This window comes from Larus michahellis, chromosome 29 (assembly GCF_964199755.1).
Source record: "Larus michahellis chromosome 29, bLarMic1.1, whole genome shotgun sequence".
NCBI lineage: Eukaryota > Metazoa > Chordata > Aves > Charadriiformes > Laridae > Larus > Larus michahellis.
In genome coordinates, this window is record NC_133924.1 from 462,516 (window position 1) to 472,094 (window position 9,579).

Genomic DNA, 9,579 nt, shown 5'->3' on the forward strand with positions numbered 1-9,579 from the left:
GAGGGCTCCAGCCGCTCCTCCCCCAGCCCCCGGCGTCCATGGGGTTGGTGTGACCCATGGGCAGGACCCGGCACTTGGCCTTGGGCGACCTCCCACCAACGCCTTGGGCCCATCCATCCGACAGCTCCGGATCCCTCCGTAGATCCATCCATCCCACCCTCCGGCATGTCAACGCTCCCACCAATGGCTTGGGCCCATCCATCCAACCGGATCCCTCCGTAGATCCATCCATCCCACCCTCCGGCACGTCAGCACTCCCACCAATGGCTTGGGCCCATCCATCCAACCGGATCCCTCTGTAGATCCATCCATCCCACCCTCTGGCACATCCACGCTCCCACCAACACCTTGGGCCCATCCATCCGACAGCTCCAGATCCCTCCGTAGATCCATCCATCCCACCCTCCAGCACATCAATGCTCCCACCAACGCCCAAGGGGTTCCGAGGGGTCAGAAGGGGGTCCCCAAGGGTTTCCAAGGGGTCCCAAGGGGTTCCAAGGGGTCTCCAGGGTTCCCAAGGGCATCCCAAAGGGTTTCCAAGGGGTTCCAGGGGGGTCCCAAGGGGTTCCAAGGGGGTCCCAAGGGTTTCCAAGAGGGTCTCCAGGGTTTCCAGAGGGTCCCAAGGGTTTCCAAGGGGTCCCAAGGGGTTCGAAGGGGTCACAAGGGGGTCCCCAAGGGTTTCCAAGAGGGTCTCCAGGGTTTCCAAGGGGTCCCAAGGGGTTCCAAGGGGGTCCCCAAGGGGTCCCAAGGGGTTCCAAGGGGTCTCCAGAGTTCCCAAGGGGGTCCCCAAGGGTTTCCAAGGAGTCTCCAAGTGTTTCGAAGTGGTTCCCAGGGGGTCCTGGCCCCCTTGGACTCCCCCCGGGGGGGTGGTGGGGTGGTTTTAACCGTATGTCAGCAATGTAGGACCAGGCAGCGGCTCCCGCGCCATTGCCCGTCCCCCCGCGTTGGGGGGTGGGGGGGGGGGAGGGGAGAAGAGGGAGAAAAGGGGTGGGAAAAAGACCCTCCTGTGTTGGGGGGCAAGTGGTCGAATGGAGGAGCAACGGGTGAGGAAAAGACCAATATTTATTGTAAAATAATGTACGGGATAAAGCGCCCCGACGCCGAGTTGCCCTCCCCACCCGAGCGCTGGTTGCCTGGCCCATCCCCAGTGGTGACGGCGGGTCCTGGCCCCCCCACCCCACCCCCGGCAGCGACCCCCCGTTTCTATCCCCAACGGGACGCCCGTGGGGCGGAATATCCCTTTTGGGCGCCTTCTCCCGGCCGCGCTCCCGCTGGGCTGCGACGGGGAAGGCAAAAAAAAAGAAAAAAGCCCTCAACTGACGGACGGAAACGGCTCTCGGCCGCGTCCCGACGTCGTGTTCTCGCCCGCTAAATCCAAAAAGGCAACCCAGAGCCGAAGGAAAATTCCCTCCATCAAAGCCGAAAGGACGACACCCTCCCCAGCCGCTCGCAGCCTCCCGGAGGGGACACGACACCCCGCAGCGACCCCCCTCCATCCCCTGCCCCTCACTCCCCCTCTGCTCCCCGGGCTGGGGCACAGGGATGGACGTCTCCCGTGGGATCCAGGAGAGGAGCGCGGGGAGTCTCCGGAGAAGGGCAGGGGCTGCCGGCGGCTGGGGACGGGAGGGAAGGGGGGATGAGGGTCTGGGGGGCGCTGCCCCTCAGGCACAGCTGGGTTTTCTCTGTTCCTACCAAAAACCAGGGGCGCAGGGTCTCCCCTTTGAACGAGGCTGGTGGGAACGTGAAGATCTCGACCCCGGTGTCGGCATGGAGGAAAGTCACCAGCCCCCGGGCGCAGTCCAGACAGACCCAGATCCTGCTGGGGAGTGGGGACTGGGGGAGGAGGGTGCGACGAGAGGTGAGAGACGCGAACTGCCCATAGCTGTGCCGCACTGCCCAGATCCCTGCTTCCGGGATCAGGAAGGGTCTCCCTTTCCTCTGCACAGACTCCTTGGCCACCCCAACAGCCCACCACGAGTCACCTCCCACCTCCCCCTCCACCTCCACCTCCCAGCAGTGTCTCCCCTCCCGGAACCTCTCCTGGCCCAAAACGCAGCAATAATAGCTAAATCTCTCCGGGATGTCGGGCAGGTCCCGCTCTTCGCTTTGCCGCCTCACGCGCCTCCGATCGGCCGACAGGACGAGTTGGGAATGAGCCGTGTTCGGATCCAGGGTCACCACGTCTGCAGGGGACGGGAGGAGCCGGAGCATCAGAGCTCAGTCCCGGGCAGGTTTCACCCCCTCAGGGACAGGACCTGTCCCGCGGGGCAGGAGACTGGGCATCTCCTTCCTCCTCTCCATCCCCACCACGGGGCCAGCCCCAGCACGGCCACGGCCGAGCTCGGTCCCGTGGGAAGAGGCACCGGTGGGGCTGCAGCCCGCGCAGGGAGGAGCAGGACGGGGAGGCAGGGGCTGGGCTGGGCAGCGCACGGGGTCTCAGGGGGCGGTGGCTCCTCTGGGGCCCAAGGGGGTGACTCAGAATGGGGCGGAACGGCAAGAAAACGGGGCGAGATACAGCCCAGTGCCATGGTCTGGGGGGGTCTGAGACACCAATACGAGCCAGGATGGCCAGTCCCCCTTCAGTGGCCACCCAGTGCCTTCACTGGCCACCCAGTTACACCTCCCGCAGAGGGAAAGGGAGGAGAACCACCCGTAAAATACAATAAAATACGCAATTACCTGGATTTTCAGGAAGCAGGAACTTTCTCCACGCTACAAGGAGGGACAAGAGCAAGGTCACGTCCCACGGCCGGTCCCCAGGGACTCGGGGCAGGGGAGAGGGTCCATCCCTGGGCCGGTGTCGCCCGGCCGCCCACCCTCCCGGGCACGTCCCCTGGGGGTTTACTCTGATCCAGGGGATGGAGGGCTGGAGGGGACGGGCACGGGGGGGTCAGGGCCGAGCAGAGATCACCCGGGAGAGGACACCGAGCCAAGAGGAGATCACGGAGACTCACCCAACCGTGCAGCTTGTTCCTCTGGAATGGAAAAAAAGAAGCGATGAGTGATGAGAGGGGACGGCTTCTCATCCCATGGCTGCTCCTACAGGAGCACACAGAGCTCGAGGAGAGCTCAGAGAGTTTGGGGAGTGGGAAAAGACCCCCACACCCTGTGAATGGCCCCCTCCAGCCAGGTCATGTCCCACGGCCGGTCCCCAGGGAGTCTGGCCAAGGGAGAGGGTCCATCCCTTGGCTGGTGTCCCCCAGCTGCCCACCCTCCCAGGCACATCCCCTTGGGGTTTCCCCACACCCAGGGGATGGAGGGATGGAGGGGACGGGAAAAGGGAGACAGGGCCGAGCACAGAGCACCCGGGAGAGGACACCGAGCCAAGAGGAGATCACAGAGACTCACCCAACCGTGCAGCTTGTTCCTCTGGAATGGAAAAAAAGAAGCGATGAGTGATGAGAGGGGACGGCTTCTCATCCCATGGCTGCTCCTTTAGGAGCGCACAGAGCTCGAGGAGAGCTCAGAGAGTTTGGGGAGTGGGAAAAGACCACAAAACCCTGTGAGTGTCCACATCCAGCCAGGTCGTATCCCATGGCCGGTCCCCAGGGACTCTGGGCAGGGGAGAGGGTCCATCCCTGGGCTGGTGTCCCCCAGCTGCCCACCCTCCCAGGCACATCCCCTTGGGGTTTCCCTGCACCCAGGGGATGGAGGGATGGAGGGGACGGGCAAAGGGGGACAGGGCCGAGCACAGAGCACCCGGGAGAGGACACCGAGCCACGAGGAGATCACGGAGACTCACTCAGTGCTGTGTCTCGTTCCCCTGGAAAGGATAAAGAAAGTCAATCAGTGATGAGAGGGGACAGCTTCTCATCCCACAACTGCACCCGCAGGAGCTGGCAGAGCCCTTCTGTTTGGGGAGGGGGAAAAGAGCCCTTGGCTCCCGGGGGGGCTCCCTCCAGCCAGGTCATGTCCCACGGATGGTGGCCAGTGGGTCTGGGCAGGGGAGAGGGTCCATCCCTGGGCTGGTGTCTCCCAGCTGCCCACCCTCCCAGGCACATCCCCTTGGGGTTTCCCCACACCCAGGGGATGGAGGGATGGAGGGGACGGGCAAAGGGGGACAGGGCTGAGCACAGAGCACCCGGGAGAGGACACCGAGGCAAGAGGAGATCATGGAGACTCACCCAACCGTGCAGCTTGTTCCTCTGGAATGGAAAAAAAGAAGCGATGAGTGATGAGAGGGGACGGCTTCTCATCCCATGGCTGCTCCTTTAGGAGCGCACAGAGCTCGAGGAGAGCTCAGAGAGTTTGGGGAGTGGGAAAAGACCACAAAACCCTGTGAGTGTCCACCTCCAGCCAGGTCATGTCCCACGGCCGGTCCCCAGGGAGTCTGGCCAAGGGAGAGGGTCCATCCCTGGGCTGGTGTCCCCCAGCTGCCCACCCTCCCAGGCACATCCCCTTGGGGTTTCCCCACACCCAGGGGTTGGAGGGATGGAGGGGACGGGCAAAGGGGGACAGGGCCGAGCACAGAGCACCCGGGAGAGGACACCGAGCCACGAGGAGATCACGGAGACTCACTCAGTGCTGTGTCTCGTTCCCCTGGAAAGGATAAAGAAAGTCAATCAGTGATGAGAGGGGACAGCTTCTCATCCCACAACTGCACCCGCAGGAGTTGGCAGAGCCCTTCTGTTTGGGGAGGGGGAAAAGAGCCCTTGGCTCCCGGGGGGGCTCCCTCCAGCCAGGTCATGTCCCATGGATGGTGGCCAGTGGCTCTGGGCAGGGGAGAGGGTCCATCCCTGGGCTGGTGTCCCCCAGCTGCCCAGCCTCCCAGGCACATCCCCTTGGGGTTTCCCCACCCCCAGGGGATGGAGGGATGGAGTGGAAGGGCACGGGGGGACAGGGCCGAGCACAGAGCACCCGGGAGAGGACACCGAGCCATGACAGAGCTCCTGGAGACTCACCGAGTGCTGCATCTCGATTCCCTGGAAAGCAAAAATCAAATTAATGAGTGATGAGAGGGGACGGCTTCTCATCCCATGGCTGTTCCTGCAGCAGCAGGCAGAGCTGGCGAGACCCCAAACTCCTTGTGTTTGGGGAGTGGGAAAAGACCGTGTGGGTCCCAGAGCAGGTTCCCTGCCTCCCTTCTCCCCCAGCCACCCCTCCCAGGCACCCTGCATTGAAGCCTGACTTGAGCAGAGATTTAAGGCTCAGCCTGATTTAAGCTGACTGATGACGGGTCCCCACTTCTCCCCATGACTTAGGTCACCTCCTGGGCCCCGTTCCCAGCCCCAGTGCTCTCCAGTCCCCTTCTGGGCTCCATCAACCCAGACCAACGACCACAGGGCGATCACGAGACACCCAGAGCCACGTCCCTCCCAGGGGGCTCCTTTCTCAGGAGGCTTCGCTGGTGGCAGGGGCCAGAAGGACTCACCCAGCGCTCTGGACAGCCCCACTGCAAAGCAAAGGCAGAGGAAGAGGAGGTCAGGAGAGCAGCTGCTTCATCGGCGCTAACATCTCACCAGGGACTCTTGCACCGTCCCACCAGCCAGGTGCTCTGGCCACGCTCCCTGGCCTCCCACCCACACCCCGGGTCCTTGTCCCCATCCTTCCTGTGCCCAAAGAGCTTCTTTAATGAAGGCAAAACACCTTTTGACACGACTGTCAGCCCCTTCTACATACGTCCATGGGCCAGGGCTCGGCCTCGCTCCACCCCGATCCCCTCCATTCCATCCCCCCCGTGACAAACTCACCTTTCCTTCGCCAGAGATAAGCGATGACACCAAATGACGCCACTGAAAGCACGAGGAAGACACCCAGAGCTGCCATCCAGTGACGGGCGTTGTGGAAAAAGGGAGCTGAGAAACAAAAACACAGCAGGAAAAGGGCTCACTTTGCACTCCTGTGTAGGAGGAAAATGAAAGGGAGAAAGAAAAACTCCAAGTTCTAACTCATCGTCAGGGTATTGGCTGGGATGGAATGAACAAGTGGACGTCATCGCTTGCAGCTATTGAGGGATGGGATGTTTTGGATTTGGGATGAGAAGCAGCGATGGGAGCGCACTGATGGTTTTGGGTGTCGCTGGGCAGTCGAGGAATGGTCTGCTCCTCACACCGCCCCACCAGCGAGTGGGCTTGGCGGGGGGCGCAAACAGTTGGGACAAAACCCGTTACTCTTCCCATTCTCTATCCCATCCCAACGGTGGGGAATGAGCGAGGGGCTGCGCGGTGCCGGCTCTGGGCTGGGATTACACCACCCCACTCCTAAAGCCTTGTGCTGGGAGCCCCGGGCTCAAGGGGACATCGTCCTCTCCAGCCCACGGCCATCCCAATGCTCCCCTGAAGCCCGCCAGGCTCAGGTTATCTCCTGCGCTAAAGCTCACCTGCGGGTGCACCCCCTCCCATTCCCCCACCCGCTGCACGTTTCTCCAGTCCCCCGAGATCAAACCGCGCGCCCCCCCCCCAAGCACAGCCAACCCCAGCCCCGCTGCCATCCTGCACCTGAGATGTGCAGGGACGACGCCTGCTCCTGCTCCAGGCGGCTGTTCCTCACCACGCACGACAAGTTCCCATCGCCCTTCCCGCTCACCACGACGACATCTTGGATCTCAAACAGGCCCCTCTCGTCAGAGGAACGTCTCTGGGAGACCGAGGGCAGACGCTGCCCGTTGGCAGCCTTCCACAGCACCTGCGGTTGTGGGTACCAGCCGGCCGATCCACACACCACCCGGATGCCTCCGTCCTGGTGAGCCTCCAGAGAGAGGAGAGGGACGGAGCCCATGGCTGGGGGAAGAGCCCGCCGTTGGGCTGAGTTAGGGATGGACTCGGCTCAAAGGCAAAGACCCAACCCCGTACCAGACACATCCCATTGTCCCGAGGGGGCTGTGGGACCGCGCACGTGCTCCTCACACCACCCAAACCACCCCAACGTGTGCAGGAACCGGAGAGCATTGATGCCCAATGACCCCACATCGCCCATAAAACAGCCCGGCAGAGGAGGACCCAGAGGCCGAGCAAGGTCTCTGCCCTCTCCCGGCCTTGTCCAAGAAGCCCTGAGGCTTCCAGACGAGGCGCCAGGTCTCCTCCGGCACAAACGGCAAAGGCAAAGCAAGGATCCAGCTGGTGGCACCTGGGAAGAGGGCTCTTCCCAACGCCAGGCACAGCGGTAGCTCCCATCCTGGGCTCGCTTGGCAGCCCAGGCCCTGAGCCCAAGCAGCTGCTCAGCAGCTTCTCCCCTCTGCCCTCACAACACCTCGAGGACACCACAGAGACACAAAGCCACCTCGTTTGTGCCACTCTGCCCCCAAAAACACCTCCAGCACCATGTCTGTGCTCCTTCCTGGGCAGGCACGGATGGGAAGGGTCCCCTTCAACCCGCCCTCTGTCAAGGTCTATTGGCCTTTGGCATTGGATGGATGGACGTGAGGGTGGGACAGAGGTCTGGGAGGGACACCCCAACCCAGGGACACCTGAACCACCCCCAGGAAACACCGCATCACCCACAAACCTGCCACCTCCAGCTCCACCATGGCTTCTCCATAAGAGGCAGCATCTCTCACAGTGCAGACGTACTGGCCATCATCAGAGGGTCTCACCCCAGCGAGTCGCAAGTCCAGGGTCCCACCGGAGAGACCATCTCTGACCAACTCTGTCCTTCCAGCGTATTCCCTCATCTGTGCCCCATACAGGTCCTCTCCATTTCGGTAGAGATGCACGATTTCAGAGAACTGGTGCCGGATCCACCTGATCTCCCAGCTCCGAGCGTCCGCACGTGGGGACAAGTGACACGGCAGCACGATGTCCTGCCCCACGGTGGCAAGGAGAGGTCGGTCTGGTCCCACCACTCTGAACTCAGCTTGGGGACGGAGAAGGACACAGAGAGACGGAGATTGCGCCCACGTTAATTCGGGGCGTTGCATGGCAAGGGGCGAGCGTGGCGTGAGCGGTGCCCGCTCCATCCCGCGGGTGTCTCTTTGCCCCCACCCCGTGCTCCAAAGAGCCTGGAGACACTGGAGAGGGAGTGGGAGGACTCCAAGGAGAAGGACGTTCCCTGGGAGTGGGAACCTGCTCCAGAAAGTCACCCCCAACCCCGAAAATAGCCCCCAGCCCGGCCAGCCCTGGGAGAAGGGACAAACGCTTTAGGGGAGCACTGCGGGACGGGACTGAAGGTGTCCCAGGGCAAGGGACGTGGGGGTGGCATCAAGAGCCAAAGTGAAAGTGAAACCCATCCGCGGCCGAGCTCTGGGCTCAGCTCCTCCTGCCCCACGGCACCTCCCCTGCCCCACAGCTGCCCCCCGCAGCGGGCTCAGCGCCCCCAGCCCTGCAGGATCCCTACCTGATCCCAGGCGGAGCACGTGGAGAGTCAGGAAATAACTCAGGAGGCCCCTGGGGCTGGCGGGGAACCCCATCTGCGGGCGCAGCTGGAGAAGAGGGTGGGAAGGGAGGCAGAGGGAGGGCAAGGGGGCGTTACAGCCGCCGGGGAGGGGATGGGGAAGAAGGGCTGCACCCGCCCCCAGGGAGGCTCCAGAAATCCCACCAAACCCCCCGCACCCTGCCGTCGGGAGGAACCGTCGGTCGAGGGCAGGACGGGCCCACGCCGCGGCTCCCGCTGCAGCCCCTGCTCTGCCCCACTGCCCTTCCCCAGCATTTGCGCTGAACCCCTTTCAAGACGTTAAATTAATTAGAGATTCTAAATCCCCTGCAAAAAGAAAAATCACTCACCCGACGTGTACAAGTTGCACCCAACATCTCCAACCTTTTTCTAGTTGCCGGGTGCAGAATTATGGACTTTGGAATGACTTCAAGGTCCACCACCCCCCCCCCAATGCCTTGAGCTGAGGTTCCTCACCCAGCGCTGATCCCCGTCAGCGGGGTTAGAGTCATAAAATAAACCTCCAAGCTCAAAATGCCAAAGAGAAACCATCACCCTCCCCGTTCCTGGGTGGGAGGTGGTGGAGGTGTCTTTTCCCAGGGCTGCACCTCTCCTGGCAGCCTGTGCTGGGGCAGAGACCTCGGCGAGGTTTTGCATCCATAAAGAAGCATTTCCTTTCCCAAAAGGGGATGATTTTCTTTCCTACGGCCATTGTCGCTGAAGGAATGTATTTTGTTTTCCTGCTCAGCATCTCTCCTTTCGCTCTCTGGCCTGCCCCACCTCCGGAGCAAACCCCAGACCACACCATGATGGTGGTTCACCCGCACCGGTTCCGCTCTCTCTCTCTCTCTGGAGGTTTTTTGAGTTCTTTCAGGACATTTGTCTGTTGGGGAGTAAAACGCGGCAGCCCATCAGCCTTAGGAATCCAAAAAAAGAAAAAAAAGGAAAAAAAAAAAAGGAAACCATGAAAAGATGGACATTTGGGTGCGAGCAGGTTAAACCGAGCTTCGTCGTGATTTTTGGAGATGGTGGAGGAGCCCAGCAGTGTCCCTGCAGCCCTACAAGAGCAAGGAGCTTGTGGGGAGCGAGGGAGACGCGGACAAGAAGGGTTTGGGGGGGGCTTCAAGTGTCAGGACACCTCAGCTGTGCCCTGTCCCTCTGCCCTGTCAACTTGGGGACCTCACATCCCCTGGGAGGACGTGTCCCCTGCTGTCCCCAATGTCCCACCCTCATCCATACTCAAAATATTGGGGGTGGGGGGCCGTAGCCATA

At 62.1% G+C, this 9,579-nt stretch overlaps 1 protein-coding gene across 1 annotated transcript; it reads right to left on the bottom strand.

Moving 5' to 3' along the window:
• Positions 1–1,075: 1,075 nt before the first annotated feature.
• LOC141735098 (butyrophilin subfamily 1 member A1-like) lies at positions 1,076–8,588 on the bottom strand. Its single transcript, XM_074567543.1, has 9 exons — positions 8,272–8,588; positions 7,444–7,791; positions 6,438–6,719; positions 5,620–5,795; positions 4,902–4,922; positions 4,125–4,145; positions 3,349–3,369; positions 2,680–2,872; positions 1,076–2,183 (listed from the first exon to the last, which is right to left on the bottom strand). The coding sequence occupies exons 1-9, from the start codon at positions 8,342–8,344 to the stop codon at positions 1,507–1,509; spliced, it is 1,812 nt and encodes a 603-aa protein (XP_074423644.1). The 5' UTR covers positions 8,345–8,588; the 3' UTR covers positions 1,076–1,506.
• Between the last annotated feature and the right edge of the window lie 991 nt (positions 8,589–9,579).

Bases quoted from the DNA above. Each gene is read 5' to 3' on its own strand.
- LOC141735098 (XM_074567543.1), bottom strand. From the start codon at position 8,344: ATGGGGTTCCCCGCCAGCCCCAGGGGCCTCCTGAGTTATTTCCTGACT. The intron at 6,720-7,443 runs GTTTGTGGGTGA...CTCTTCCCCCAG, and splicing joins GGTGGAGCTGGAGGTGGCAG to CCATGGGCTCCGTCCCTCTC. The intron at 5,796-6,437 runs GTGCAGGATGGC...TTTGTTTCTCAG, and splicing joins GTCGTCCCTGCACATCTCAG to CTCCCTTTTTCCACAACGCC.